Below are 27,356 nucleotides of genomic sequence, written 5' to 3'. Positions count from 1 at the left end.
ATAACAACCCAACAGCCCACTCTCCCCTCTCTCTATCGCTCTCATTTTGATCTCGTTTGGCACTTGTGAGAGCGACAGAGAGAGAGGAAGAGAGCGGGAGCATATTGATTTTCTGGCACTCGGCCTTTTGGGATGCTGCTGATAGAAATTTTGCAACTGGTCGATTTTGTTTTTCAGTCTCAGTTTAAGTAGCAATTCGAACGCGTCTGTGCGGCCACACGAAGCAAACGAAAACTGCCTAGGGAAAGCGAGCAAAAATTGTTTATAGAAAATTATACATACCACACAAAGTGTTTTCGCCCAAACATTCAAATTTTGAATTTCATATAACTTTGGGTTTTGTTTCTGTGTGTTTCGGTGTGCTTTGTCCGTCGTGGTCGAGTAAGAAGCTGCGACGTGCGCTAAATTTAGCGACCGGTGTATTATAGGGTGATGTATGCTATATGAATTCGAGTCCCAGTATCATCTGGCCACGCCTCCACGCCGTCAGCCGCTCTCGCACGAGAAGCGCGCCCCAAATTTGTGATTTCAAAATAGTATTCATACAAATTATGTGCTCAACGCGAGCAATCCAATAACAACAACAACAACAAACAGATATTATAATAATTAGTAAATATTATAGACAGTTGGGCTTTTAGTGTCTGTGAGTGATTTAAAGTCAAGGACCATAAACAAAATGCCAGCCTCGAATACGATTGTGCTCAAGAGTTTGTCCATATTGCTGGGCCTGTTCTTCATATTTGTGGGCACGCTGAAGCTAACGCCGCATATTAGCAAGGATCTCTACAAGGATCTGGTAAGCATGAAAAATCAATAGATACATATTAAGCCAAATGTATGCGCGGTTATATCACATTGTTTACCTTGAGTCGGCATTTCGGGTGCGGCAGCTCTTATCGATTTTTCATGCCGAGCACAAACGGAATTTAACCACCAAAACATATCCTCGTTCATATATAACGGGTTTCTTATATAACTGGGTCAGCTTTGTAGCAGTGGGCCGAGGGTAGAGTTTAAATAATAAATAAGTTGTCTAAGCAAATGAGTTTTGTTTGGCTAAGAGATACGAGCTACGAGTACCGGAGTACAGGGTGGGATTATGAGATATCCATTAGAGTGTTTTTATGCTAATTAGAAATAGAGCTATTATTATTATATACATCTTTCCTAATCAAAATTGGAAGTCTATTCTACTTACTAGATCTAGATCAGTATGCCTACAAAAATAGAGTTTACGTTGATTATCTTGTCTTGATTTGAAGCAGTGACAACATTCTTATAAATATTACAGGTTAATTTAATGATTGTTATTTTAAAATGTCCAAAAGTTCATTATGTTGGCTGTAGCTATAATTATAATATTTATAACATAGCACTCAGGAAATATTACGGAAATTCTTAAAATGATGACAGACTAATAGAATCGTCTAGCTGCACCATTGAACTCGACCTCATCAATGCCAGGCGGCTGGCCTTCATGAAAACTTTTTTGAAACGCAATGATCTTCAGGAATATTTAGATATATTTAGGTATATATAGAAATATATACGAATGTATGTAGCTATATCCCACAGAAATATGTTTTTATCAGCCAAACAGTTTGCAGTTGTGTTCATAATAAGTAGATGACGCCAAATCTGGACCACATTTATAGCTATATTTACATATATATGTATGTATGGCTTCTATCACTCTGGACTCTGCACAAATGATGTAGATCTATAAACATACATATGTGTAAGTGTATTTGAATACCCTGGTTTCATTGAAAATGGGATTTAGTATGTTTAGTATGTAACAGGCGGAAGAAGGCATTATAAATCGACGACATACATATATGTATATATAATTATACTCCTTTATAGATATAGATCGATTATATCCTTCAGATTAGCTGCATAGGTTTCTGTGTTTATTTTCGATGTGTTTAGCTGTTTTTTGTATGTACAGAAAGTGATTGTAATGGCTGCGCTGCTCAGGTACATATATGTTTAGGGTATCTCTTAGTCGAGCACTCCTCGCTAGAGCACTCTTGTTTCACTTGTAATCACTGCTCATGGAAATTAGCAAGCATCAAAATGCGTAGGCGCCCGTTTTTGTTGTGTAAATAATTTTGCTGTTCACGTGCTAATATACGTATGTATGTACGTATATGTATGTATGTACATATATAGCTACATAAAATATGTATAAACAATAAGCATTAATGTGATTTGCTCTTATTTTGTTTACAAATCTCTTAAAAAAGAAAACAATTTTTAGGTTTTGCATTGGGAAATTTTAGAAAATATACAAAATTATATATGTATTTATGTATGTATGTACATATATTGCATACTATGTAAAGTAATTTGCTGTGGTATTTGGCTTACAGCACGTTTTCTATTTGATTTGTTATTGTTATTCTTGTTATTCTTTTGGTTTGGTATTTGATTTGCAACGCTTTTCAATTTATAGCCCAAGCGCAGCTGTTGTTGTTGTTGTTATTGTTTTTGTTGTTGCAATGGTTTAGCCTTTTTAATTACACCTTCGTGTTGAGAACCGCAAATGGCGAATGCCAAACAAAATAAAATGAAATAAATTCAAATAGAAATTGAAATTGCGAGTGTGTATGACAAGCAACATTTGGGTTTGCGACTTTTCTTCTATTTTTTTTATAAAAATAAACATATTGCATCGTCTGTCAACATACTGAGGAAGAGAAAGAGAGAGAGACAGAGATCTGCTAAAATGAATGAATATATGTATATGTGTGTGTATGTATGTAAATGAGTTCTGGCTAAGTGAGCTCGTTATTTAATAGGCAAGTGCCAAAGTGAGGATCGATGCTCGAACTATTTGCGTAAGCAGAATATATGATTAATGAATAAATTGTATACAAAGCTATCCAGGAAACATCTAGGCTATAAGTAGAAATAGAGAGATAGAAAGGAGACAAGCGAGATTTCAGCTGGCAACAATATTTTTACAACTTTTTCGTATCCTTTATGATCTTAAATAATGATAAAAATTTAGCCAATTTCTCCAACATAAAATTCGTATTAAGATCGGAATCTTTCAGCCTACCCTCGCATTGCAAATCTAATTTAATTTTCATTTTCCATTTCACTTACCCTTGCAGCGCACAGAATACGTGAAATATGCCAAGGTATTTCCGTTGACGGCTATGTTTGGCATTAAGATACCCTCGAAATGGTATCGACGCACCGTCGGCATCTTGGAGATTGTGTGTGGACTGGCCATGGCGCTGATACCCTATCGTAAGTAGAGTAAATAGTACGCCTTACCAATGCATATGAAACCTGTCGACACTCTCATCCGCAGACAAGATCAAGAATGTGGCGAATGTACTGCTACTGCTGCTGATGCTGTTGGGCATCTACCAGCATTGGATGGTCAGCGATCCCTTCGAGCGTTCCGGACCGGCGCTGGTGTTCACATTCATGTTGGGCGGCCGATTGGTCGTCTGGTATCAGACCAGTCGCAAGGAGGCCGCTGACCTGTCGGCCGTCAATGCACCGCAAGCGAATGGGCTCAAGCAGGAGTAGATAATGCCACGGATAACTAGATTTTTGATCGTACATATAGTCGGAATCATTAATTCAACTCATAGACGCACTTGTAAACAGCTTTCTTTTAGCACAATTAGTTGAAATTTTTCGAGCTCAATTGGCGACCTTAATACATAACATATAATACAAGCTATTAACGAAACAACTCTCATTTATAGTTATAAATTAAATCAAATTTTTTATATAGAATAAAACAAAATTGAAACGATTCTTTTTCACTTTGGTGCCAAAGAATAAACAGAAATACATACTCGTATATATATATATAAATAATATACATAAATAAATTGCGAAAAGTGTTCAAGTTATAAATATTAATAAACGAGTTATAGTATAGCTATAAAAAGACAAAGAAAGACCAGAATCCTTTTGCAATACGGCACTCATGTTGTAGTTGTCGCAGCCATCAACATTTTAGCAACAATTTTAATAAATTTTTGAATAACTCATATTCATACATATACATATACATATATATAATGCTGTTTTAAACAATTATTCAACATCAGTCGTCGTCTTTCTGTTTTACGTCCAATAAGCATGGCCAGCAAATTCTTCAGAGATTATTATTATTAATTATGTGGTTTGAATGGTGCACGTGCTCCAAGCTTTAACTGTGTGGGTGTGTGTATGTGCTTGTATTTTTAGGCTAACTTATTCAGCGCCAGTGGTGAGCAGCTTCAATGCCTTCTGCAGATTCTCAATCGCTGTCTTCACATCATCATAATTGAGGGCGCTGCCTGCATACTTGCAATACTTCTGGGCGGTAATCATTTGATCGGGAGTTATATTGACTGGCACAGCCGGCTGGAAAATTGCGGCATTCGGTTGTGCTGGGGGCACATATGGCTCAAAGCCACCTGGTTTCTCCTCCTCCACCGGCGGACTGGGCAATTTGTTCGGATTATTCAGCACCTCCTCGACTGTGGGAGGTGTTGTTTGTGGAGCCGGCGAGGACGGCTCGACGTTGTCCGACTGCGAGTCAGTAGATGGCTCTTCGGGCGCTGTCACATTGGTAGCGGCTTCATCTTTGACACCAGCTGGACTTTCGCCATTTAGCTCTGCAGACTCGTCATCTGGAAAGGGTCCGGGTATGGGAGTCTCGCCGTTCTTCAGACAGTTGTGAATGTATGCAGCCTTGTACTTGGCGTATTTACGATTGTGAAGCGCCTCCTCGCTGAGCTCACCAAAGGTCAGCAATATGTCGTAGAGAACGCCACTGGAATAATATGCCTTCACGACGTTCCTGACAATATGAAAAATTAATATAACGTAAATTCATCCAAATTGAACTTCCACTTACTTGCCAAAGTTCTCCTCGCGATCCTGCTTGTCTGCATATAAAAATAGTTTCAGGGCATAGTTCTCAATGTGCGCCTGGGCAGCTATATCGTTGGTTATTGCCTCGTTGTCTGCATGCGTCTTCTTCATCTGCTCCAACCAGTCCATAATAGCTGAGAGCCCAATCAAAACAAATAAAATTATAGATGAGTCATCGGTGCAAAAGAATCATATATCATCTTTGTACGCTTACCTAACAGCAATTGAGTCTCCTCTGCGCTTTGAGATGACGCTTTCAAGCCAATTTGCAGCGCACTTTAGAATTAATTAACAAAAACATTTTGTTTATGCGAAATTCACTAGCAGGGAAACCCATCGCTCATCTACTTACTAGAGCCTTGCCCAGTAGGCTATGACAATGTCACGCGAATCATGCTCCTGGGCCAGCTTCAGAAAGTGCTGTATGGACTTCAGTGAGTTCGGACATGGGGGAAACTCCATCTTTGACGTGCACAGCAAATATCTTTCCAATCAATTTCTGAGCTATTTCTTTGAACGCAGTAAAAAGATTATTGTGAATGACAGTGTTGTCAGAAAGTCTTATTGAAAACTGTGTGACCAGCTGTTATTTTTGAATATGCTGTGTAAACAGGTGTGGTGACACTGGCAGGGCTGCAAGAGAAAAACAAACTCAGGTGAGGGAATTGCTCAGTCTTTAAACGCCGTTTCTATCAAGTGGTTAGTAGCACAAATGAGTTAAGAGAGCGTTACCCCATAGATGTTATCAAGAATAAGCGGCGTACTTTGTACTTTGGTCTGCTTCTAAAATATAACTTATAATTGCAATTTATCCTTTAGCAATCGCATCATGTCACTTTCAAAGCCAATTTATTCGCTCTTCGGCAGCTATTTGGAACAGCTTTTCAATCATCCAGTGCGCACGAAATCCCTAACAGCGTAATTATTGATGGATTTATTTTAAACGGAATTAACTAATCTAAAGATTTTGATTGCCTGCAGCTGCTGCCTGGCCACCACGGCAAATGTTACCGCTCAGCGTTTGGCGGGCGCAAAGAAACTCAACCAACAAAGCCTCTTCGCTTATGGTCTATTCGGCCTGATCTTTGGAGGCAGTGTGCCGCATTACTTCTATCAGACGGTGGAGCGCTTGTTAAGCCATGATTTTCGTTTCAGAAAATTCTTTATATTCCTCTTTGAGCGCTTAGGCTATGCGCCGCTCTATCAGTTGCTCTCGCTGTATTTCCTTTCGATATTCGAGGTGAGTTTTGAAGCTTAGCGAGATGGATACGATTTAAGTAATATATTTTGTCTTGCAGGGCAAATCGCACAGCACAGCTGTTAAGAATCTGGAGAAACTCTATTGGCCCGTATTGCGCGCCAATTGGCAATATCTGTCGGTGTTCGTCTATCTGAATATTGCCTATGTGCCGCCCATGTTTCGCTCCGTTAGCATGGGCATAATTTCCTTCATCTGGGTGGTGTTCCTGGCACAGAAACGTCGCCGCTTCCAGGAGAAACAAGCAGCTGCCAAATCCACATAATCGCAACCGCCAGCTGTTTATCTAAATATATATCTGTGTCTTTATCTGCGTCCCAAAGGTTCTCAAGCGGGAATAACTTTGTTGTTTTATGTATGAGTGAATGTGTATGTGTGTGTGAGCGTGTATGAGAGAACTCGAGGGTCGCTCTTATCATCTGTGAAATTCAAGCTAAAAACCTTAATAATTTTTAATACATTTTTATGTACAATAAACAATGTTTGCATTTGAAATGGCAACAAATAATTTTATTTAAAAACGAAGCCTAGAAACTAGCAAATAATTCGAGTATATTCGATTATAATTAAAATCAATGATCGTCTCTACAATATTGTTTAGCTACTGAGAATCGCAAAAAGGACAATCCTTTACATCTTAGTCTTAAGGGCATGTGTCTAAGGGAAAACAAATCTTATACTGCACAACAATTAGCCTAGACATATTATGTAGAGAATTATATATGTAAATTGTTGCTTGCATATTGCGACTAGGGATGTTTGACTAGTTGAGAATTACTTAGAGTAGGCGGGGGATTCCCCCTTCTTTTGCTTTACAGTTCGCCGCACATTTTGCGCAGCGAATCGGTTAACACTCAAAAGGCAATCGCCGAAGGACTCCGACTATTGTGCATTGGTGTGCCAGCCATGGGTGTGTCCGGCGAGCTGCCGCGGCTGAAGCAACTGGAGCAGCAGCTGGATGCATCGTTGTCCATATGCTCGTCGCCGTCGCCGTTGTTCATGCCCTCCCCAGACGCCTTGTGGTGGTGATAGGGTATAGGTCGCTTGCGAGCGCTGCAAAATAACAAGTTGCACGAGATTAGATAGAGTTAAATAATTGCGATTGCACTACAACAAAATAAAAGCAGCAAAACTTACCAAAAAACAGAAAATCATTTCAATCAATTGAAATCATAAACTAAGTCCTTTAAAAGAAAATCAAATAATATACAATTTGGCATTGATATAATTTATTTTTGTGCTGCGTGTGCTTGAGCTATTTGGACAAATAATTGCAATTATAATCGAAATTGAATTCAAATACAAAATGCACAAAGCACACGAAATAAAGTAAGCTACACATACGGAATATACATTGAAAATGAGAAATATTATGTAAATGATAATTCCTGAGTTAGCTGTAAGAAAAGAAAATTAAAAACAAATCATATCAAATTAAATCAAGTCAGGTAAATCAGGTGCTCTAGAAAGTTGGAAATGAAAATGCAACTGAAGCTGGATAACCTGGCTAACGTCTCGAGCTGCGGGGCGAGCGACGGCTACAAAAAATTAAATTAATTTAATCAAATAAATAGATTAAAATCAAATAGATACAAACAATTTCAAATGAACCCCTGCAGAGTGAGCGAACAAACAAATATTATGACATATAATAATTTTTATAAAGTTTAAAAATATAATATAAATTAATAATAGGTAAAAATCTATTGAGTTGTGAATATACTATATTCGGTATTTGAAGATTTAATACTCTGCTACCAATTATATTGGAAATTATTTTGCTATAGGTTTTACCGATAAGTGACTGGGGAGGCCCTCAACAATGCTGAAGCTTTATCAAATTAAAATTACTTGACAGGTGGAGAGATAAAGTAGTTATATAGTATATAACCCTCTATACAAGATAAATGAGACAGGTATGCAGAGTTCTCGTTATATATAAGATATATTATACACAGACTAGTCTTATAATATATGCATAAAAGAGACTTATACAAATTATATATTAAACTATCACTCTGCAAAGTTCGTAAAACTAAATGAAACTGAAACTAGATAAAATGTGCATTAGCGGCTTCTACCTGGTGATGCGACGCCTGTCTAGAAAACTAGGCGAGCCGCGACGTCTGGGTATGGATGGTGAGCGCGAGCCGGTTTGTGATGAGCCCGAGCCGCTGCTCGAGGAGCTGCCGGAGCTGCTTCTTGACGAGCCGCTGGAGCGTGATGAATGCGAGCCGGAACGGGATCTGGAGCTGCACGAGCCGCTGCGACTGCTCGATGAGCTATAGCGACTGGATACACAGGGAGAGAGATATAGAAAGAGATTAGCTAACCATTCAAGGCTTTCGATTTGATGACAACTTACGATCGGGAGCGACTGCTGGAGCGATGATGCCGGCTGTTGCTCGAGCGTCGCTTGCTGCGACTGTGATCGCTGCGACGCGAACGGCTGCGACTGCGTCGGGCGGCGCTCTCCGCTGCTGCCACCGTTGCTGTCGACACCTTAGAGACAATGGCATCCACCAGAGTGCTGTCGGCGAGTGCGGCGACTAAGGGCTGTGGATCGTGAATTTTGAACGGTTTTATAACAATTTTCGGTTTCTGTTGCGGATTATGATGATGATAGCTAATACTATTGGCCGCCACCGCAGCGGCCGCTGCAGCCGCATTGAAGCTGATGCCGCCCGTGCCGCGCCCATGCTGAGCCGGATGGCCAAGCAGGGCCAAGCCAGCTGCAGCTGCCGCAGCCGCAGCAGCGCCGGCGCCACTGCCACCCAATGACAAGAGACCACCACCATGTCGCCCATGATGATGATGATGATGCACATGATGGCCACCAGCGGCGGCGGCTGCCAGCAGCGCATGCTGCGGCCCATGGCCATAAATATTGGGATTGTACATGTTAAGACTACGCGTTAGATGGTGCTGCTGCTGCTGCTGCTGATCCCGCCGGCTAAGCAACGGCTGCAAGCCACCGTTGTTGCCGCTGTTGCTGCCGTGGCTGTTGTTGTGCTGATTCTTGCAGATGTTATAGTGCGTCGCGGTCAGCAGGGGCCCATGGTTCAGCCGGTTCGTTGTGCGATTGTAGGTGCCGGGCGTGCCGGCTAAAAAGGGCAGCGCATTGTTGTTGGGATTGTTGCTAGCATGATTAGTATGAGAAACACCACCGGGATTGAGAGGAACACCACCACCACCACCACATACATGACTATTGTTATTGTTATGGTTAGTATTGTGTCTACTGTTGGGATTGTTATTCAGCGTGCGGTTATGAAAGATGCGCTTCGTCTGTGGATGCTGTTGGGGTCTGTGATTGAATTTGGCTATTGTTGCTGTTGGAGTTGCTGCTAACGTTGGGTTAATTATTGCAGTTGCAGTTGCAGTTGCAGTTGCTGCTGTTGTTGCTATTGTTGTTGCTATTGCCGTCGGATTGGCTGGGCTCTTGGCACCGCCGTTGGCCGCCATTTGGGGCGCTTTGCTAATTGGCGGCGTACGCGGCTCAGCTGCTGTCGCAGGAGGCGGCGGCGTTGTTGTCGTTATCGTTGTTGTTGTTAGAATCGTAGTTGATGTGGTTGTTGTTGTTGTTGTTGTTGATGTTGGCATTGTCAGTGGGTTATTAATTAAAGCGGTCACATTGTTAGCAACAAGAAATTCACTTAGCGAATTACGTTTGGCGGTGGCCAGCACCACACTGTTAGTATCGCCACTTACTTCGCTGCCAGCGTCCGCGTCCTTGGCATCGCCATTCTTTTCCATTGTTCTTATCTTCTGCTTGGCCTTGGCCGCAATGCCCGACTTGAGCTGCTCGAGCATGCGCAGCTCCTGCTGCTCCTCGCGCTCCCGCTTCGACTGCTGGTAATCCTCTAGAGCTGCAGCGCTCAACTCCGTCTCCTCCTCGCCGCCATCGTCGCTCTGGGCACGCAGCCGGACGATGGGCGTGGGCTTCGTGTCTTTCGACTTGGACTGCTGCCGCTTCTTGTCCTGCAGAATGTCCTGATAGCGCTCGGGATTGCGCTCAGCCGGGGAATAGCGCAGCTCTGAGGAGTCGGAACTTTCGGAGCGACGTCTTATCTGTCTGGGACTTGGCGTACTGCCCTTCCCCTTGTCTTTATCCTTCTCTTTTTTGGGCGTCTTCGGCTTGGTGGGCGTGTCCCAGCGTTCGCGCTTCATGTGGCTGCCCTTGGCTTGCTCCCGCTGCTTTGGGCTGCTCGGCTCGCGCTTTACCTGATCGGGCGTCTGGCTTCGGCGTCGCTTTCTCGGCGTGGGCGTGCCTGGCTCGCTGTGGGAGGAGCTGCCACTGGAGCTGGACGACGAGGAGCTCGAGCTGGACGTTGCACGCTTGCGCTTCGTCTGCTCCAGCGCCACCATCACCGACTTGGTGCCCAGTATATCGTTCACAGTATCCTCGGCGGCCTTGAAGGGATTGAAAGCGGGCGCTGACGCCGTCTTCTTCGATGCGTCCGGCGAGCGCGTCCGTTGCTTACTGACTAGCGCTGGCGAGGGTGTGCGCTGCCTTTTATGCGATCGGGAACGTGAGCGTGAACGACGACCGCCACCTCGTTTCCCCTGAGAGGCTGAGCGACGCTCGTGACGACGATCTTTGTTGCGCTCTTTGGCTGCATCGCTCGAGCGCTGATTGCACTTGGGTCGCTCTTTGGAACGCAATCGCTCTTTGGAGCGCTGTCGGTCTTTGGAGCGCCCACGTTCCTTAGATCGTTGTCGTTCTCGTTCTCGTTCTCGTTCCCTTGACCGTTGTCGCTCTCTCTCCTTCGAGCGCTGCCGCTCTTTCGACCGCGGCCTGTCCTTTGATCTTTGTCTCTCCTTGGAGCGCACTCTCTCCTTTGATCTCTGACGCTCCTTGGAACGTGCCCTCTCTTTTGATCTGAGTCTCTCCTTGGAGCGCACTCTCTCCTTGGATCTAAGTCTCTCTTTAGAGCGCTGTCTCTCCTTTGATCTCTGTCGCTCTTTGGACCGTTGCCTTTCCTTCGCACGCTGTCGCTCCTTTGACTGCTGGCGCTCCCTAGACTTCTGTCGCTCCATGGATCGGGCTCTGTCCTTTGACTTGAGGCGCTCCTTGGAACGCTGACGCTCCTTGGATCTCTGTCTCTCATTGCGCCTTGCTTCCTTCGAGCGCTGTCGTTCCCTCGAGCCTAGCCTCTGCTTGGAGCGCTCTCGCTGTCGCTCCTTGGAGCGCGTTGGCTTCTCAGTCTCTCGCCGCGGCGGCGTTCGCGTCGATTTATCTCGCTTCTCTCGGCGACTGTCCGTGGAGGAGTCATTGCGACGCGACTTCTTGTCCCTGCGCCGCTCGGTCGAGCGCCCGCGAACGGGATTCTCCACAGGTGTGTCCTTATCCTCGCTAGCTGCACGAGATTTTCCCGACTTCTTGTCCTTGCGCTCAGGCGAACTGTCAAGGATGAGGCGAAATCAATAAAGGATTTGGCTAGGCAATGTACTTTTCGACTTACTTGGAACGTGCCGAATCCGTGGAGCTGGCACGTGCGCGGTGCTTCTTCTTGAGCTTCTTCTCGCGCTTCTTCTGCATAACAAAAGAGGAGGAATTGTTAACAAAAACGGAGCAGAAACTGTGAAGCGTCTAAATTTTAGCATTGATATTAAGTTATTTGAATATGTGTGTATATAAACACAGTTATTTTCGTTCGTTATGATCATGATGGGCATGATGTATGAATGTGGGTATATCTCATGAAAGCGGGCTGAAAAAACATTTTCTTTTTTTGCTAATTTATTTTGTTTTTTGTTTTTTCTTGGATAGATATACACAAGAGAGTGTTGACGCTACTCTATATAGAAATATATATTTATATGTTAGAAAGAAAACAGACAAATGAAAGTACTTACAAAACTACAAGAGAGCCTTTGAAAGCTATCCTATATTAATGAAGCGCCAAGGGTTTTCATAAACAAAATATAAATTTTCTTTTTCGTTTTTTCTTTGGAATTTTAATTGATTGAAATTTTGTGGATACTACATAATAATTCAGATAAGTTAAGCAAACGGAACAGAAAGAAAACATAACTAAGAATCGCAGCCGGCTACTGCCGACTGCAGAATACTCGTTCACGGGCCAGAAGGAGTCTGCGATAGCTGAACTGTCAATTGTCGGAATTCTACATAGACGAGGGATCCAAATCTCTAGTCGGTAAACAGAAGGACCATAAAGACATGCTCTTCTCGTGAACGTGAACGGGCATCAAAAGAGTAAAATTTTTAATGCACAAAAGAAATTTATTGGAGTTTGTGCAGAGCTCTATTTTGATATTGATTGATCGACTAGCTATACGAAATCAAAATGTAAATTGAAAAATTAAAAGTTCTCAAATGAAAATTTGTTAATACTAGTTTTTGTGTATGCGTTTTGAAGCCTTTTGTTTTACCTTTTACAACATTTTTTGTGGGGTGATTTTATTATATTTGATTTCTTATATTGTTTTTGGTTTTTTACTAATTAATTTTTGGTATGCTTTAATGTTTTTCATAGAGTTTATAGATTGTTAATTATTATTATTATTTTTTTTTTTTTTGTGGAAAAAAGAAGTAAATAAGCGAGAGAAGAAATGGCGTATGTTTAATATTTGGATGAACAATTTGAAAGAACGAAAAAAACGATAAATCAATCGAGTTATTATCATCGTATATAAGGCATAGTATATATATGTACAATATATACCATATGTAGAGAGAGAAACAATTATATTCATTTAGACATAATGTTAGATTACACTAGAATAGTTTCATCAAATGATTCTTTACATAAAAGTTAGGTAGAGAGAATGTTATATATATGTATATTTAGTATATTGTATGGCAATTAGTAATGTAGAGAGTGGAGATTGGTAAAGAGACAAAGTTATGATATCTTGTAAGGTTAGCATAGCTCATGCACTCCCCAGGCAATCGAACTGGACACCTTCAGTTCTCTCTTTTATCGAATAGGGTGGTTTTAGTAGGGTTTTGCTGTTGGTTTTACCTTCTCCTTCTTGGCTTTCTTGCGTGCACTCTTTAGCTCACGCTCGGCATCGCTGCTGGCCGCATCCTCCTCGTCGCTATCGTTGCTATCGCTGCCGCTGTATTTGCGCTTGCGAGATTTCTTCGACTTTTTCGACTTACTGCAAATAGAATGTGTAAAAAGACACAGATTAGATTTTTTTTTTAAATAGTAGAGAACGTTTTCACTAGAATTTTGTCCAGAGACTGGGCACCCCAAATGGGAGCTGGCAGCAATAACTTGAAGAATGATTTTTTTTTTTGGGTTTTAAAGAGTTTTGATTAACTTGTGGATTTTTAGTGCTTTACCTTCATCGATTAAACTGCTCAAAATTGCATTGTCTTAATAAATAGTAGTAGGTTAATTAATAATAATAGAAAGAAAGATGAGAAAGTAATACGCTTTTAATTGTTGTCAAAAACACAGTATTTTTGGTACCTTAACAAACGAGACTGTACTTAAACTTTGTGTGTGTGTGTGTGAGTGAGTGAGTGTATGTGTGTGGGTGTGTATGTGTGTGTGTGTGTATGGGTGTATGTGTACACACTATACGAAGGCTCACCAAGGAGCATGGCGAATCTGTGTTGACTTTAGAGTTATATCCATCTAGATAATAAACAATCCTTGATGTAATTGAAAATACTATTAGTTATGATGGCTTTCTAGTGCTCAATCTCAGTCTACTTATGATTCTCTTCAGTCTCACATGCATACAAATGCATAGAAAGCTCTCAGAACTTGGAACTTAGAATTGAATCGTCTCAATATTCGCCATACTTTTGGAACGCACCTCGTATATGGATATGATATATGAAGTAGCAAACAAATTTTGTAACACAATACAATTTTATATAGAATAAACGAATTTTTTTACTTACCACAAGCTGAATAAGAACAAATGTGAACGAAATGTGTGTGTGTGTGTGTGGATGGGGGAGAAAGTGTGTGTGTGTGTGTGTGCTTAGAGATAGATAGAGTTAGAGATAGAGATATAGAGAGATAGTTACAGAGACAGCCCATAGCAACCCTACGTTGTCAGGCCAAATAAAACGAGGCTTTCAGCACATATGATTATTAACAAAGTATATTAATAATACTTTTTCATTTGTCATTTTGAAACATTTCATTTGGTTTATAAACTAAGTTTTATTATGTGTGTGTGTGTTTGTGTGTCCGTGTGTTTGTATATTTGTTTGATTTTTTATTTGTACATAACTTTTCGCTTCTTTTTACTTTCTTTCTCATATGAATCCCTTTTTGGTTTGAGTTATTTTTTTGTTGTTTAAAAATGCAATGTAAAAAAAGGAGTAGAGACGAAAAACACAAAATGTATATTAAGCAGTTGTTTTCTTTGTTAATTACTAAAGGTATCGTGTTCAATTGTTTGTTTGTTTTGGCAACAACAACAAGAGAAATTAAAAACAGTTTCAACTTTTACAATATGAAACAGAAAAATTTATGTTTTTTTTGAAATAGAAAACTAGTTGAACAGACAGCTACGAGTAGGTTTTATTTTTGAATTAAAAAATCATCAATTCGATTTCTGTCGAGCTCTTACCTCTCTTTCTTATGCTTCTTAGACTTTTTCTTCTTATCCTTGCGGCGCTCCGGACTAGAAGAACTGCAAGAGCAAGTGTGATTTAGTTAGATAAACATTTTTGATGATTGATTTGAATTAGTTGGGGTTACCTCTCCCTGGCGCGTTTCTTTTTCTTCTTTTTGTCCGATCTGGACACATGGTCGCGCTCATCTCCACTGGCGGCCGCCGCATCTGACTTGCCAGCTCCATCGTCGCGCTCGCGTGAGGGCGTACGCAGCAGCGCATATCGCTTGCCTGTCTCCTTGTCCTTGCCAGCTGCTGCTGCAGCTGCGGCGCCCGTTGAAGCCGCTGCTGCTGCTGCCGCAAGGCTTTCGCGCTGCGCGTCCAGCTCCTTTTGCAGGGCCACCGTCTTGGCCAGGTCCTCCTTAGCCTTGCGATCGCAATCAAAGCTGCTGCCCTCCACAAAGTACTCGGATATGTTGAATGCCTCGCGCAATTTGGCGTTCTTCTGCTGCTGTGCCTCGGCAATTTGATGGGTCTCACGCACGCTGCAATAGAAATGGAAGGATGCCATTAGATGGGAGGATTACATATATATATATAAATATACAAGCCATATCGTATCATTAACTATACTCCTATATAAGCCCTTCTCTCAGCCCATTTGTTTACCTGGCCGCCGCTGCGCTGCCAGCGCCCAGCAGCAGCGTTTGCAGCCACGTGCTAGACGAGTGCTTGAGCAGCTCGAGCAGCGCCGGCAGCGCCTGTCCACCCGTCCCGTTTACATTCTCCAGCTGGCGACCTTCTCGTTCCCGGTGCGCCAGCACAGCTGTTCGCTCCGCTGGGCATTGCGTCAATTGCGTCGCTTGCGTATTCTGGCAGACGCAGGCGCAGTCGCTGTGCGGCTTCTTTGGCTGTGCTGTGCGCCTGTTCTTCTTGGCGCCGCTTGCCAAAACCGGCCGCAATGGCTTGAACTTCTTGGCCACGGCAGCATAGTTAAGTGCCGCCGCCGATGTCGCCTGTGCCGTGAACTGGAAACTCTCGTATTTGGCTATATACTCGCGATTGTCATGCTGGAAGTATTGCGCCTTGCATTTCCTGCCGCCGACTGTGCCAGACACACACCCCACAATCGCATTGGGGTTGTTGTTGTTGTTGCTGCTGCTGATGTTGTTGTTGTTGCCACAGCCGGTTGCGTGTCCTGCGCGTTTACGACGCTTACGCCGCTTCTTTGCCTTGACGACCTGCAGCGTGGCGAAGGCTCTCGTCGTGCTCCTCGCCTCCGAGTTGGACGCGGAGGTCGAGGTGGCTGTGGCCATTGCGGTGGCCGTTGCCGTTGCCGTTGCCGTTGCCGTTGCAGTGGTTGTTGTGGTGTTTGTGTAGATTTCCGAGGAGAGCATTTTGGAGAGTTCTCACCCCTTTCAGTTGGGGGTTGTTTATTTTTTATTTATTTTCTGTTTTTTTGGTTATTTTAATGTAGAGCGCGTTTATATTTAAATTTATTTTTTATTTTTTATAATTTTTATTCTGTTGCATTTTAGTTTGTTTAGTTTCCACATTTGTTTTAGGAAGACCGTGGATTATATAATACTATTATTATTATATTATATTATTATTATTATATATTACTAATATTATATTATTATTTTTATTTATCTTTTTTTATAAAAAAAAAATATTAATTTTTTTTCCATTATTTGTACAGGAAGACAATGGATTTATTAATATATTTTGTTTTATTATTTTTATTGATTTTTTCCCCTATTTATTAAAGTTTTTTATTTATAATATATATTGATATTTTTTTGTTGGAAGACCGCAGACTTATTTTTTATATATTTGGAAGAGTTATTTTCATATTATAAAATTATAATTTTGCATATATTTGTTGTATATATAACTTGTAAAAATTTGTGTATATAATTTACGTTCAATATTTTATTTTTATATTTTTATTTGGTTATAGACACGTTTGTGGATATATTATTTATAAATTGTATTAATATAAAAATAAATTTATTTGTAGCATTATATTTAACACTTTGGAAGACGTTGGATTAGCATTTGCTTGAAACTTTCGCTACATTTGCGCTCTTATAAATTTGTTTACTTTGTTATTTGTATCCAGCATTTGGAAGACGTTGGATTTTCCATATAATATTATATAGATTTTGGATTTTTAACTAGATATTTTACTCGTATTACTCCGCCTGGGCAAACGATTAGCGCCGACTTCATTTAAAGACTAAATACTAATTGCTAACTACGTGCTAAGTTTGGAAGACTTATTTAGTGATTTGTTGCTTTTGGTTTGGGTATTTGGGTCTTTGGGTGCCGGAGCTCACATTACAGTTTGGTATGATGGGAGAGCTCAATGCTCCAAACAACAACAGCAACCACTAGAATAAAGACAACGACGACGACGGCGACGGCGACTTGATAGCTGTTAAGCTCTTGTGGATTGGATGAGCTGGTAGCCACCAGCAGCAGCAGCAGCAGCGTTGCCTGTCCATGGCTATGGGCTTAGCTGCACACTTGAGGGGCTGCGCATCGGACATTGGCGTATCGATTGCATTTGCGCTTAGCCGCATTTTCCTCAATTCGTTTTTTTGTATGTGCCAAATATTGATTTTTCCAGCGCTGCAGCAGCAGCAACATTTTCCAATGTTTTCATGTTTCCTGCCGGCGTCTTTTGTTGTTGTTGCACTAAACTTAGGTTTTATTTTACTTTACTACTTATTATTGCTTTTAAATACTAGTAGTTATTATAGTTATATATTTTTTTTATTTATGTATTTCCTGAGCGCGTTTGCCAAACATTTGGCTTTGGAAGACTTGAAGTGACTGCCGAAAATATAAATTTCATCTCGGCAGCAGCATTTTCTCTACAACTGGCTGCGCTCTGATTGGCGCCTGGACCAGCGGGTGGGTTGTTTGGTTTGTTGTTCTTGCGCATGTGGGCTTTGGCCCACTGAGCCAGCTGGCTGAGATTTGAGTTGAGTTGGACACGCGACCGGGAAGGCAACTGAGTTGAAGGCTTTATTGATTTGTCCAGTGGGTGTGTGTGAGCGCGGCACACAATGTTTTATTTAAATTACATAACTAACTATACTTAAGCTATCATTGAACATCAATTGAGAGCTACTCACGCTACGCGTCCAAATTCATCCTTGGCTATATCGGTTTTGCCTTGGCCCATTAATTTCTGGCGATATGAATCCACTTGCGACTTTATCTCCTCCGGTGTGCGTCTGCCAATAAACAACGAAATAATACAAATTTAATTTCACTTAATTTTAGTTTAATTCATATATGTGTTACTAAAATACCTTTAAGACTTAAGCATGGATTCAAATTTCATTTATTTCACAGTTTAGCTCTAATTTGAATTATTGATTATTAGCCCGTTCTATATTGTTTATAAATATAATTTTAACGATTTTTGTAGTATTTCATGGAGTTTTCCGCTTTATTGTTGAACGCGGATGTGCTCTATTGAAACAATCTCTACAACTGAAATGCAGTTTTTCCACCACCAGCCACGAGTAGGGCCAGACCAGGCTCAGCCTGGGCCGCTATATATGTATGTGCGGCCAATGGAAGAGCGCCAAACTAGAGATGGACTTGTCATAAAACTTATTACGAAATGTGACGGAAGTGGAAGTCAATTTCATATATAGACCAATGCAGGAATTATCAGTTCAACATATTAAGGCGCATCGAGGGTATTCAATCAAACAGAAATCCTAATATTTTGTTTCTTTAAACTGATTTTCATTCAATATTATTAACTCCCTGTGTAAAGTTGTCTAGTTAATTTTCGTGTCACGCTGAAAAGCACGACAAGTGCTCAACTTTCTGTCAGAGCAAAGCTGAGAGGGTGGATGGGCTGTCAAGGAGCAGAGGCAGTGCTTTTTACGGTGGTGGTGATGGTGGTTGCTGCCATTTACCACTACTGAGCGCGTATGCGTGCGTGCGCTCTCTCTCACAGCTACCAGGCGCCGAATGTAAACAGCAGCAGCAGTAGCAGGCGGCTGACAGCGGGGAACGAACGTAAATATTAGCGCATTGGGAGAGAAATGCATGTTGGACCGAATGTGCACAGTGTTGGCCACCGGTGTTATATAACGTCATGTATTGCATTACGCATGCAGGAGTCAACTGCTAGAACTGACTGACTGTGGCAGTGTCTCATTTAACATTACTTCACATATGTATGTATGCGTACTTACCCTTGCTTCTCGAGTATTTCCTCGAATTCAATGCACTTCACTTCGATTTTTCGCTTGCGATCGTGGTCAAGTATCTCCTTGTTAGGTGGCCGATTCAGTTGGGCGTCTAGTTTTTTGGTGTCATCCTCGGCACGATAGTCCTTGTCCTTTTTGCCCGGTCGCACAAATGCCCAATTGCGCTGCACATGTCCATTGGTGCCGGAGCCACGCGGCGTTGTTAATCCAATGCCGTTGTACATGTTGTACCGGCTGTTCGCTCGCTATGTATAATTTATTTAAACGTTTACTTTTCCGTATGCATTAGCGTTTGGAACGGCGCAGCTGCTCCGCCAAATGTGCAGTTTGCAAACACAAGAAAAATCGATTTTGTCTACCAGGCGACGCCGCTTCCGATGCAACTCTAACTATCGATATATTTGCAAATTTGCGATACCCTATCGATGTTGTAGAAAGCGATTTAGCATTGTAAACAAATAAACAACTTGGTTTATTTTAGGTTGAAAGCTGATATTTTTACAATTTAAAACATGCAAACTGACGATAAAGACAAAAATGAAGCTGTAGAGGAGCCTACCAAAGTGGTATTCAAGAAAAAACCCCGCAAAAATCTGCGACAGCGCAAAAACTCTGATGATGGCGATAATGACGAACAGTAAATATATTCGTATACAATATTATAAATAAACATATATATTAATGTCTGCTTAAAAAAGGCTCACGCTGGATGAAATCAAGGAGCGACAACGACTACGTCAACGCCCCAATGGCGTTAGCTTAGTGGGTCTAGCGTTGGGCAAGAAAGTGGCGCCGGAGGAGGAGCTGGTCATCAAGGATCCGTTTAATGTGAAAATTGGTGGACTGGTCAACATGCAAACAATAAAATCGGGCAAGATGAAGGAAGTTGATGATGCCTATGACGTGGGCATTGGCACACAGTTCTCAGCTGAGACAAACAAGCGCGACGAGGACGAGGAAATGATGAAATACATTGAGCAAGAACTGCAAAAGCGCAAAGGCGGTGCGGCAGATGAAAATTCCAATGATCATGACGACCGCGATGCCCACAAATATATGTCACCCGAAGATGCGGCACTTTACGCTCTACCCGAACATCTGCGACAATCCTCCTCGCACAGATCTGAAGAAATGTTGTCCAACCAGATGCTCAATGGCATACCCGAGGTAGACCTTGGCATCCAGGCCAAGATACACAACATTGAGGCAACGGAGGAAGCTAAGCAAAAACTGCTACAGGAGGCTAAGAACAAAAAGGATGGGCCCTCGCAGTTTGTGCCCACCAACATGGCTGTCAACTTTATGCAACACAACCGCTGTAAGTTGCTCCTGGAAATTTCATTTAAATATACTATATTTGTATTTTTTTATCTCCAGTTAACATTGAGGACAGCAGTGAACGCAGGCGCAAGCGTGAGAATAAGGAAGCCGACAACAAATCCGTCAAGAATCAAACCAATCCCAACGGAGTCAAGCGTGCGACAGACGACTATCATTATGACAAGTTTAGAAAACAATTTCGTAGATATTGAAATAAAGTACAAAGGCTTGTTTATATTTATATAGTTTATTTAATATGCCACTTCAATTTGTAATCATAAAGTAATTGTTTAATTCCATGTCCATGTGCTGTAAATAAAGAAATAAAACTTTTATTAATTAATTGAGTTAAAACAATTTTAATCAAATAATTAGAACAAATTAATTCAGTTGAGAAATTTGATTTCAATGCAACGAATGACTGAAGCTCAATGAGATTCCTACTCAAAATATCATCAAAATATATTTATAATCTATATGTAGAATTTATTATATACACACCTTATATAGTAATAGTAATAACCGCTCGTCAGCCAATCCACATTTAACTGCAATAGAAAAAATATCTTAATTATTAATTAACTCAGTTTTATAAAAATTTCATAAGTATCAACATTTTTACTGTGTTCAGTTGAGAAATTTAATTTCATTGCAACGAATGACTGAAGCTCAATGAGATTCCTACTCAAATATCATCATCTAAAGGAATCAAAGTAAATTATAATTATCTACTTATACACACCTTATCAACAATTTAATCGAACATGCCGCAACAAAGCTGAAATGAAACGAGAAATCCGAGAAAAATTAGTTGCAAATTTAAAGTTATTGATTGTTTATAACTTACCTTTGACGAAAAATGTAATTGCTTCTGAAACAAACTGCAAAAAATTTAAAATATACTGAAACAAATATTCAATTATTATCTGCTGAAATATTTAGAAATCAAATGTGTTTTTTTTTTATTTTTTGTTGTTTTTATTATACCCAGACACAACATTGAAACGTTCATCCTCGCTCTGTCTCTTAGTTATTATGTTTTTAATAGAATGAAAAATCTATTGTGAAAGTGTAAAACGCGATGCACGTTCCCCTTTGTTTGCTTGTTTATATGATGCCGATCTTGTTGGCAATATCCAGAGCATCGTAGTCACGCGCCAGGCGCACATAAGCCTTCTTCTGACCATCGGGCCGGATCAGAATGTTAACCTTAGCCACCTTAATGTCGTAGAGCTTGCGCACTGCGGCACGCACGTGGTTCTTGTTGGCGCGCAGATGTGTGAGGAAGACCAGAGTGTTGTTGTCCTCGATCTTCTTCATCGCTGCTTCCGTGGTCAACGGATATTTGATGATGTTGTAAGCATCCATGCGATTCCTGGTGGGCACCGATTTCCTTGGATATTTAGGATTGCGTGGCAGCTTCAACGTTGTGGGACGACGGAAGTGCACATTGGTGCGAATCTTGCGAGTGCGTGTGCCGAAGGCGCCCTTGATGATCTGTAGAGGAATCGCTTTAGTATGCTTGTTTGAGAAGTAAGCTATTTGATTACGCTTACCTTGGTCTGAACCTTCTTGGCAGTTTGCAAGGCAACAGCCTTAGCCTTGGCAGTGCCCTTAGCGGGCTTAGCGCCAGCCTTGCCAACGGGCTTCTTGCCCTTGGAAGCAGCACGTGCCTTGGCGGAGAGCTTGGCCAGCACAGATTGGGGCTTCTTGCCAGCGGCCACTTTCTTCTTCAGATCCTTAGCCTTTGGCTTGGTGACTGGCTTCTTCAGGGCGGGCTTCTTAGCAGCGCCAGCAGCTGGCTTCTTAGCAGCAGCATTTGCGGGCTTCTTAGCGGGCGCAGCTGCCTTTTTGCTCGCAGCTGGCTTGGCTGCAGATCCTGCTTCCTTCTTGGCACCAGCAGGTGCAGCCGCAGCGGCCTTCTTCTGCTCTGGCTTCTTATCGCCAGGCTTTGCTATAATTATAAATCAACAATATATTAGCACTAGTAAACAGAAGTTCAAAAAGTTGGGTTAAGCACGAACACACAACGCTAAAGCAAGTGGGCACAATAATTTTACTAACAAATGCACACAAATAAAAAATCTGATAACTAAATCAGTCAAATTTAGCACTTGTCATCTTTTTGCACAGTGTTTTCAATGGCGAGTCGCGGCCACACCGCACGTGGCGCAAATATGGCGACACATTTTGTGTATATTTTGCATTAAATTTGTAATTAAACACATTTCCGCATGCTGCATTACATTGTGCTTGCTTTGGCTTTGAATTAGGTGACAAAACCACATATTTTCGATATATTTTTATATGAAAAATCCTTACCGGATTTCTCGGTTGGCTTTTTAGGTGGCATTTCTACGAGAAAAAGAAATGAAAAGGAAAACTAAGGGGCATTTGACAAAGCAGCGGAAGCAGTTTTTGACAGTAGTGTGGCCAGATGGGTGGCAAGTGGCAACGCTCAAAAGATAAGTGTGTTAAATGGCAGCGCCAGCGAGCGTGCTTTTAAAACTATGTGGCATCATGATGGCAACACTGTACACACATTAAAGTAAGTGGCAGCGCTATTTATTATTTCAAATTTTAAAACGGTTTTATTATAATTTTCTACGAATATTTGTGTAAAAGCTTGTTTATTGTAGTTAAATAAAATTAGTGCAAGTTTGTTAGCAGGCACAGCCACTTTTTTGTTTGTCAGAGCGACTACCAAAGAAATTACGTAAATCTGTAAATTATAAATAGAAAGAAATTACTAAAATTCAGTTATTAATCCAGTTTTCATTACCAAATTTGTGCGACTTTTCCTGTGTTTGTGTTGTCTGCTCCGTTGCTGTGGCTTGCAGTGCTTTCAATTGTTGCTGCACGGCTGCTTCGAAAGCCAAAGCAGCCAAACGTTGAAAGAACTCTGTGATTTTGTAACCAGAACGCGCCGATACGGACCAAAATTCCGCCTTCAGATCCGCAGCGGCGACTCCTGCGATGCGCTCCATTCTCATGAACTCTTCTTTGGTCTGAAGTGGAACACACTATAAGGTTAAAGCTGCATAATATGTACTTGAGCTTACCAATAGATCTGCCTTTGTGCCCACCAGAAATACCAAAGGTTTCTGTGCCGTGTTGTAATTCAGAGCGCTCGATAGCCATTTCTTAGCTGCCTCCAGTGATTCTCGCTTGGACATGTCATAGGCGGCTACAATAACTGGAGGAGAGGTAATATATATAGGTGGAATGTAAATATAACTGGACCTACCACTGGCATTGCGATAGTAGGCGCCCGCAATGCACTTGAAACGCTCCTGACCAGCCGTGTCCCACCTGCAGGAAAAGCGGAATTTGTATAAGAGTTGACGCACTTGCTCCACTTACATTTCCAGGCTGAAATTGTGACCCAGTATGCTAAAGTTCTCCAGCTCGAAGTCAACGCCAATTGTGGCTTTATAGTTGGACTGAAATTTATCATAGCAGAAACTGGAAAAGAAGAAGAGTTTAAAGAAAAATTATTCACAGTAGAAATATAGTTGCTTGTTCACCCACCGATTCACCATGGCCGTTTTGCCCACAGCGCAGTCGCCCACAAAGATGACCTTGCAGGGCCTCAGCTTCGGTTTAATAGGCAGCTCCAGCTGGTAGCGCAGCTGTGGTGCGAAGTCCTTCTCCCGGCTGTACGGCGTCTGGGCGGGGCTGTAGGCGGGCGGCAGGCGGCGCAGGTGCGTGCGTGGGTCGTGCAGCGTCACAGTTGGCAGCAGCAGATTCTGGCGCAGCGTATGAGACATCATGAACGTTGCGTTGTCAACTGAAAGCGAGACGAGCTCAGGCCGAAAGCTGAAGCGGAATGAATGAAAACAAAATTAAGCCACAAAAACCGCAGGCCGAGGCTTGAACTTGGCGGCTATCAGGCGGCTCAAGGTGTGCTGCGACTTTATATGCAAATGTCTGTGATAGCAAAGCCCTCGAAACGGGGCTACGAGCGATAAAGAAGTGGCGCAGGTGACCCAAAGCTTGGCCGACGGATTTTCCCAGTAATTGTTTTGACTCCGATTTGTATGGAGCAAGCCGGAGAGGGAATGGGCTATTTTTATAGCAATAGCTCACTCATGGGATATACGATAGTATATGGAAGAAATTACTTTAATTATTACTGAAATGCTTTTCACATATATTATAATGCCAATCTATTCGATCTCAATTTCATTGATCCGATGTGTGCTTGCCTCCGTTGGGATAATGAAAGGGGCCCACGCTCTTGACCTTCTGCAGCAGCTCCGGGTCCAGCTCCAGAGCCTTGTACAGCGCGCGCTTCAGCTGCTTGTACTGGAAGTGTGGCGGGAAGGGCATATCCTCGAAGGCGAGCATGAGCAGGTTGCCCGCCTCGTTGCCCGCGGCCAGGCAGCGACCACAGTGCGAGAAGCTGGAAAAGAAACCACATGAGGATTAAGAAAGGGTGCGAAATGGACTTAGCCAGAGCCAACCAGAAGGTGGTGTAGTGAATCTTGGCGTCTATCGTCGTGGAGGAGACGGGCTTCAGCGTGCTGTTGCGCAGATCCCAAATGTCGATGGTGCCATGGCTGAGCGAGACCAAAATCGTGGAGTGGGTGCGGCTCCAGCGGGCGCAGTGCACCGGCGACAAGTGATGCTGGAGCGTGATCAATGGCAGCAGGATGCCAGCCATCCAGATGCGAATGCACCTGAAAGGGATTAGGAGTAGCATTAAGATTCCATTGAGGTATTTCCACACAAGCTGCTCACCAGTCGCTGCCGCAGGTCAGGTAAAGCTTGGGCGACCAGGGTGAGAAGTCCATGCAGACGGCGGCTGTTTCGTGCACCTGCCGCAGCTCCAGGTGCTGCAGCGGATAGTTGGTGGAGCACTTGTACATGGTGCCCTCGTCGGTGAGCACATAGTAGAGATCGCTCTGCAGTGGATCCAGGACGAGCTCCAGGCACTGGACATACCGGTTGGCGAGCAGCGGCACACGATGCGGCGGCTGGGTGACGCTGATCCCCTCCAGCTCGGCCTCGGCACGCTGGAAATGCTGCTGCTCAAAGCCCAGCAGATGTGGGCTAGTGATCAGCTGATACTTGATCACAGCGCCCGACTGCGAGGCAGCGAGGAAGGGCGTTATGTCCTGCTCGGCAAGGACATCATTATCGCTGCGCGGAATCCACTTGATGGCCGTCACCGGATCAAAGTGGGGCGAGGTGGCGCGCTGCGATCGCGCCAGAGCTGGCTGATCCGGCTGTGAGATGTCACGAACCTCCACGTCGCCATTGTGCAGGCCAATGGCCAGCAGCTGGGGTGATCCGGGCGAGAATTGGACCACCACCACGGGCACTGGATAGTTGTAGCAGCGTTCCGGATTCACGGGATTCTTGATGTTCCACACATAGACATAGCCCCGGCGAGGCTTCCTGCCCAGCCTCGCATAGGTGTAGATGCCGTAGGAGACGGCCATAATGTCTCCATTGCTGGGACAGAAGCAGACGGACGTGACTGCCTGCTGCTCCCTGGCCGCTGGAGAGGGCGAGCTCAACTTCCAAAGCAAATGTAGGCGATACTTGAACTTCACGTCCTCGGCGAGCGGATCGGGTGGCTGCATATTGCGAAATCGTCGCTGCTGCGGCTCAAACACATTGCTCGCCAGGATGCGCATGGTGAGCATCAGTGCCAAGCGGAAGCTGGGCAGCTGGTTGATCTCCACGAATTGATCCACGCCTCCGAGGCGATAGGTGGTCACCTCCATCTGCTGGGCGCCCTCTATGGTCACACTCTTAGTGGATGCCTCCAGGTCCTTGTACGTATCGAACATCTCAAAGTTCGAAACGTACGAGCCCACCTGATCCGTGCGCAGGCGCTCCGTGTTGACCAAGCGGGATTTCAGAAGTGGTTCGATGGTTTGCGTATCCGCATCGACGGTTCTTCGCGATTTGTCGGTGCCCGCCAGCAGCTCTTCGTAGAGCTGGTTATCCACCTGAACTTTTCGACCCTCCTCGGTGTCCAGCTCCGCTGTCAAGCTGGGCCGCTCGAAGAGCACCACCAGCGGCGTCTTTCGCAACAGCACTTTGATAAAGGGCGTGGCCGCCTTGGCAGATTTCCTTGGCGGACGTCCAAAGGTTACGCTTTCCGCTTTGGACGTCTTCCTTTCCACGCCCAACTGCAGCTTATACATATTTATCTGAGGGGAATTCCCAGTTAGGAGTGATGTATACTAATTCCCCTTACCCTCCATCTACTCACACCCAGCGCTATGTCATCCAGGGAGGCGCGCATTACGCACTTTGTGCGATATTCGGGCGTGCGAAACTTCTGCATTGATAGCTCCTCCGTCGTAGTTGTCTTCATCAGCGGATGACTTTGGATCAGTTGGCTGAGCTGCTGAAAGTCAGCAGCTCTATATTCCTTGTTCAGCGGCCTGGACATTTTTAATTCTTGTCTAATTTCTCGTATGGTATATTCTATGACTGTTAAAATAGACAACTAAGGGGTATATTGTTGGTGTCCCAATTTATGTTGCAGCCAGTACATGACTTGCTGGTAAAGAAAAGGCGGGTGAAATACATTTTGATTGGGAGTATGAGGGAGAATTAAATTTATAATATGAAGTTGTAGAATATTGAAGATTGGTAATTTTCCCCGCTCGACTCGTATATACTGAAACTACAGGGTATTTACTAGTTACAAACTCTCGCTCGTGGCACTTTTACTTGTTTGTAGTTTAGTTAACATGGAAACGCATCGTTGCCACGCGCCTGTTGCCATACGGCAGTGCCACATATTGTTGCACAGCTGCGCACATAAATATTCATAAGCAAAATAATTTTCATTCACGCAAGCGCAAAATGAATTTAATTTGAAATTGTATCAAGTCGAAGCCTAACTGCCCTAACAATACATATGTAATCGATACCTCAAAATTGCATAATTGATGCGATATAATTGTGGGCGACCACTTATGCAGCTATCGATACTTTAACTATTGTGATTGTAATTAGTTTGCAAATTACACCAAGCTTTGTGCTTTTCGGCGCGTCGCGTGTTTTTAATATATATATTTACATAAATACATATACACATATATTCGTATATGGTTTCGGTC

At 42.9% G+C, this 27,356-nt stretch overlaps 8 protein-coding genes and 2 non-coding genes across 18 annotated transcripts; 3 read left to right on the top strand and 7 right to left on the bottom strand.

The window, feature by feature from the left end:
• The first annotated feature begins 138 nt into the window (after positions 1 to 138).
• On the top strand, positions 139 to 4,056 carry LOC108650363 (putative acetylcholine receptor chaperone). Its single transcript, XM_030386494.2, has 3 exons — positions 139 to 799; positions 3,126 to 3,264; positions 3,329 to 4,056. The coding sequence occupies exons 1-3, from the start codon at positions 680 to 682 to the stop codon at positions 3,550 to 3,552; spliced, it is 483 nt and encodes a 160-aa protein (XP_030242354.1). The 5' UTR covers positions 139 to 679; the 3' UTR covers positions 3,553 to 4,056.
• On the bottom strand, positions 3,941 to 5,423 carry Vta1 (vesicle trafficking 1). Its single transcript, XM_018101651.3, has 4 exons — positions 5,249 to 5,423; positions 5,111 to 5,172; positions 4,880 to 5,030; positions 3,941 to 4,822 (listed from the first exon to the last, which is right to left on the bottom strand). The coding sequence occupies exons 1-4, from the start codon at positions 5,356 to 5,358 to the stop codon at positions 4,231 to 4,233; spliced, it is 915 nt and encodes a 304-aa protein (XP_017957140.1). The 5' UTR covers positions 5,359 to 5,423; the 3' UTR covers positions 3,941 to 4,230.
• Positions 5,414 to 6,649, top strand: LOC108651769 (peroxisomal membrane protein 2). Of its 3 annotated transcripts, none has more exons than XM_089260405.1 (4): positions 5,414 to 5,552; positions 5,716 to 5,814; positions 5,878 to 6,136; positions 6,195 to 6,649. In XM_089260405.1, exons 2-4 carry the CDS (start codon positions 5,726 to 5,728, stop codon positions 6,417 to 6,419), a joined length of 573 nt encoding a protein of 190 aa, XP_089116531.1. In that variant the 5' UTR covers positions 5,414 to 5,552; positions 5,716 to 5,725; the 3' UTR covers positions 6,420 to 6,649. The 3 variants fall into 3 exon arrangements, with proteins under 3 accessions (XP_089116531.1, XP_017957142.1, XP_089116530.1); XM_018101653.3 differs by having other exon boundaries at positions 5,501 to 5,595; XM_089260404.1 differs by having other exon boundaries at positions 5,552 to 5,592.
• On the bottom strand, positions 6,643 to 19,204 carry Srrm234 (Serine-arginine repetitive matrix 2/3/4). 7 transcript variants are annotated; one of them, XM_089260401.1, is made up of 11 exons: positions 18,934 to 19,204; positions 17,851 to 17,952; positions 14,851 to 15,249; positions 14,720 to 14,782; positions 13,144 to 13,282; positions 12,014 to 12,043; positions 11,620 to 11,690; positions 9,866 to 11,558; positions 8,520 to 8,710; positions 8,236 to 8,445; positions 6,643 to 7,207 (listed from the first exon to the last, which is right to left on the bottom strand). In XM_089260401.1, the coding sequence occupies exons 1-11, from the start codon at positions 19,170 to 19,172 to the stop codon at positions 7,009 to 7,011; spliced, it is 3,336 nt and encodes a 1,111-aa protein (XP_089116527.1). In that variant the 5' UTR covers positions 19,173 to 19,204; the 3' UTR covers positions 6,643 to 7,008. The 7 variants fall into 7 exon arrangements, with proteins under 7 accessions (XP_089116527.1, XP_030242347.1, XP_030242341.2 ...); XM_089260402.1 differs by lacking the exon at positions 6,643 to 7,207 and adding an exon at positions 7,362 to 7,692; XM_030386487.2 differs by lacking the exon at positions 12,014 to 12,043.
• Positions 19,205 to 19,405: 201 nt separating this feature from the next.
• Positions 19,406 to 20,613, top strand: LOC108651768 (splicing factor C9orf78). Its single transcript, XM_018101652.3, has 3 exons — positions 19,406 to 19,585; positions 19,647 to 20,266; positions 20,326 to 20,613. The coding sequence occupies exons 1-3, from the start codon at positions 19,461 to 19,463 to the stop codon at positions 20,478 to 20,480; spliced, it is 900 nt and encodes a 299-aa protein (XP_017957141.1). The 5' UTR covers positions 19,406 to 19,460; the 3' UTR covers positions 20,481 to 20,613.
• A 31-nt stretch (positions 20,614 to 20,644) lies between these two features.
• LOC115563481 (small nucleolar RNA Me28S-Am2634) lies at positions 20,645 to 20,738 on the bottom strand. Its single transcript, XR_003980383.1, has one exon. It is a non-coding gene; the product is annotated as a small nucleolar RNA Me28S-Am2634 (small nucleolar RNA).
• A 147-nt stretch (positions 20,739 to 20,885) lies between these two features.
• Positions 20,886 to 20,978, bottom strand: LOC115563482 (small nucleolar RNA Me28S-Am2634). The gene has a single exon (XR_003980384.1). It is a non-coding gene; the product is annotated as a small nucleolar RNA Me28S-Am2634 (small nucleolar RNA).
• A 244-nt stretch (positions 20,979 to 21,222) lies between these two features.
• RpL23A (ribosomal protein L23A) lies at positions 21,223 to 22,748 on the bottom strand. Its single transcript, XM_030386493.2, has 3 exons — positions 22,591 to 22,748; positions 21,825 to 22,222; positions 21,223 to 21,765 (listed from the first exon to the last, which is right to left on the bottom strand). Exons 1-3 carry the CDS (start codon positions 22,619 to 22,621, stop codon positions 21,376 to 21,378), a joined length of 819 nt encoding a protein of 272 aa, XP_030242353.1. The 5' UTR covers positions 22,622 to 22,748; the 3' UTR covers positions 21,223 to 21,375.
• A 133-nt stretch (positions 22,749 to 22,881) lies between these two features.
• Positions 22,882 to 24,308, bottom strand: RabX5 (RAS oncogene family member RabX5). The gene is made up of 6 exons (XM_030386468.2): positions 23,800 to 24,308; positions 23,632 to 23,733; positions 23,516 to 23,580; positions 23,331 to 23,464; positions 23,051 to 23,276; positions 22,882 to 22,990 (listed from the first exon to the last, which is right to left on the bottom strand). The coding sequence occupies exons 1-6, from the start codon at positions 24,039 to 24,041 to the stop codon at positions 22,932 to 22,934; spliced, it is 828 nt and encodes a 275-aa protein (XP_030242328.1). The 5' UTR covers positions 24,042 to 24,308; the 3' UTR covers positions 22,882 to 22,931.
• Positions 24,309 to 24,453: 145 nt separating this feature from the next.
• LOC115563465 (dynein axonemal intermediate chain 4) lies at positions 24,454 to 26,680 on the bottom strand. The gene is made up of 4 exons (XM_030386467.2): positions 26,498 to 26,680; positions 25,012 to 26,435; positions 24,735 to 24,950; positions 24,454 to 24,673 (listed from the first exon to the last, which is right to left on the bottom strand). Exons 1-4 carry the CDS (start codon positions 26,678 to 26,680, stop codon positions 24,454 to 24,456), a joined length of 2,043 nt encoding a protein of 680 aa, XP_030242327.1.
• Positions 26,681 to 27,356: the final 676 nt, after the last annotated feature.

Source organism: Drosophila navojoa, chromosome 4 (assembly GCF_054131105.1).
Source record: "Drosophila navojoa isolate 15081-1374.11 chromosome 4, UAZ_NAV_1.0, whole genome shotgun sequence".
In the NCBI taxonomy this organism is placed as follows: Eukaryota; Metazoa; Arthropoda; class Insecta; order Diptera; family Drosophilidae; genus Drosophila; species Drosophila navojoa.
This window is presented reverse-complemented; position numbering and strand designations above follow the sequence as displayed.

What these genes read in the sequence shown, in the direction of transcription:
- LOC108650363 (XM_030386494.2), top strand. Translation starts at nt 680, where the DNA reads ATGCCAGCCTCGAATACGATTGTGCTCAAGAGTTTGTCCATATTGCTG. An exon ending in AGGATCTCTACAAGGATCTG is followed by an intron (nt 800 to 3,125) that starts GTAAGCATGAAA and finishes TTACCCTTGCAG; the next exon opens with CGCACAGAATACGTGAAATA. An exon ending in CATGGCGCTGATACCCTATC is followed by an intron (nt 3,265 to 3,328) that starts GTAAGTAGAGTA and finishes TCTCATCCGCAG; the next exon opens with ACAAGATCAAGAATGTGGCG.
- Vta1 (XM_018101651.3), bottom strand. Translation starts at nt 5,358, where the DNA reads ATGGAGTTTCCCCCATGTCCGAACTCACTGAAGTCCATACAGCACTTT. An exon ending in GGAGACTCAATTGCTGTTAG is followed by an intron (nt 5,031 to 5,110) that starts GTAAGCGTACAA and finishes TTGGGCTCTCAG; the next exon opens with CTATTATGGACTGGTTGGAG. An exon ending in CGCGAGGAGAACTTTGGCAA is followed by an intron (nt 4,823 to 4,879) that starts GTAAGTGGAAGT and finishes TCATATTGTCAG; the next exon opens with GAACGTCGTGAAGGCATATT.
- LOC108651769 (XM_089260405.1), top strand. Translation starts at nt 5,726, where the DNA reads ATGTCACTTTCAAAGCCAATTTATTCGCTCTTCGGCAGCTATTTGGAA. An exon ending in CGCACGAAATCCCTAACAGC is followed by an intron (nt 5,815 to 5,877) that starts GTAATTATTGAT and finishes GATTGCCTGCAG; the next exon opens with CTGCTGCCTGGCCACCACGG. An exon ending in ATTTCCTTTCGATATTCGAG is followed by an intron (nt 6,137 to 6,194) that starts GTGAGTTTTGAA and finishes TTTGTCTTGCAG; the next exon opens with GGCAAATCGCACAGCACAGC.
- Srrm234 (XM_030386481.2), bottom strand. Translation starts at nt 16,101, where the DNA reads ATGCTCTCCTCGGAAATCTACACAAACACCACAACAACCACTGCAACG. An exon ending in AGAAAGCCAAGAAGGAGAAG is followed by an intron (nt 12,044 to 13,143) that starts GTAAAACCAACA and finishes TCATTAATATAG; the next exon opens with GATAGCTTTCAAAGGCTCTC. An exon ending in TCCAGCAGTCGCTCCCGATC is followed by an intron (nt 8,446 to 8,519) that starts GTAAGTTGTCAT and finishes CTGTGTATCCAG; the next exon opens with TCGCTATAGCTCATCGAGCA.
- LOC108651768 (XM_018101652.3), top strand. Translation starts at nt 19,461, where the DNA reads ATGCAAACTGACGATAAAGACAAAAATGAAGCTGTAGAGGAGCCTACC. An exon ending in GATGGCGATAATGACGAACA is followed by an intron (nt 19,586 to 19,646) that starts GTAAATATATTC and finishes TGCTTAAAAAAG; the next exon opens with GCTCACGCTGGATGAAATCA. An exon ending in CTTTATGCAACACAACCGCT is followed by an intron (nt 20,267 to 20,325) that starts GTAAGTTGCTCC and finishes TTTTATCTCCAG; the next exon opens with TTAACATTGAGGACAGCAGT.
- RpL23A (XM_030386493.2), bottom strand. Translation starts at nt 22,621, where the DNA reads ATGCCACCTAAAAAGCCAACCGAGAAATCCG. An exon ending in AAAGCCAACCGAGAAATCCG is followed by an intron (nt 22,223 to 22,590) that starts GTAAGGATTTTT and finishes TTATAATTATAG; the next exon opens with CAAAGCCTGGCGATAAGAAG. An exon ending in CCAAGAAGGTTCAGACCAAG is followed by an intron (nt 21,766 to 21,824) that starts GTAAGCGTAATC and finishes ATTCCTCTACAG; the next exon opens with ATCATCAAGGGCGCCTTCGG.
- RabX5 (XM_030386468.2), bottom strand. Translation starts at nt 24,041, where the DNA reads ATGATGTCTCATACGCTGCGCCAGAATCTGCTGCTGCCAACTGTGACG. An exon ending in AAAACGGCCATGGTGAATCG is followed by an intron (nt 23,734 to 23,799) that starts GTGGGTGAACAA and finishes CTTCTTTTCCAG; the next exon opens with TTTCTGCTATGATAAATTTC. An exon ending in GGAAAAGTCGCACAAATTTG is followed by an intron (nt 22,991 to 23,050) that starts GTAATGAAAACT and finishes TATAATTTACAG; the next exon opens with ATTTACGTAATTTCTTTGGT.
- LOC115563465 (XM_030386467.2), bottom strand. Translation starts at nt 26,680, where the DNA reads ATGTCCAGGCCGCTGAACAAGGAATATAGAGCTGCTGACTTTCAGCAG. An exon ending in TGGATGACATAGCGCTGGGT is followed by an intron (nt 26,436 to 26,497) that starts GTGAGTAGATGG and finishes AATTCCCCTCAG; the next exon opens with ATAAATATGTATAAGCTGCA. An exon ending in ATTCACTACACCACCTTCTG is followed by an intron (nt 24,674 to 24,734) that starts GTTGGCTCTGGC and finishes TTTCTTTTCCAG; the next exon opens with CTTCTCGCACTGTGGTCGCT.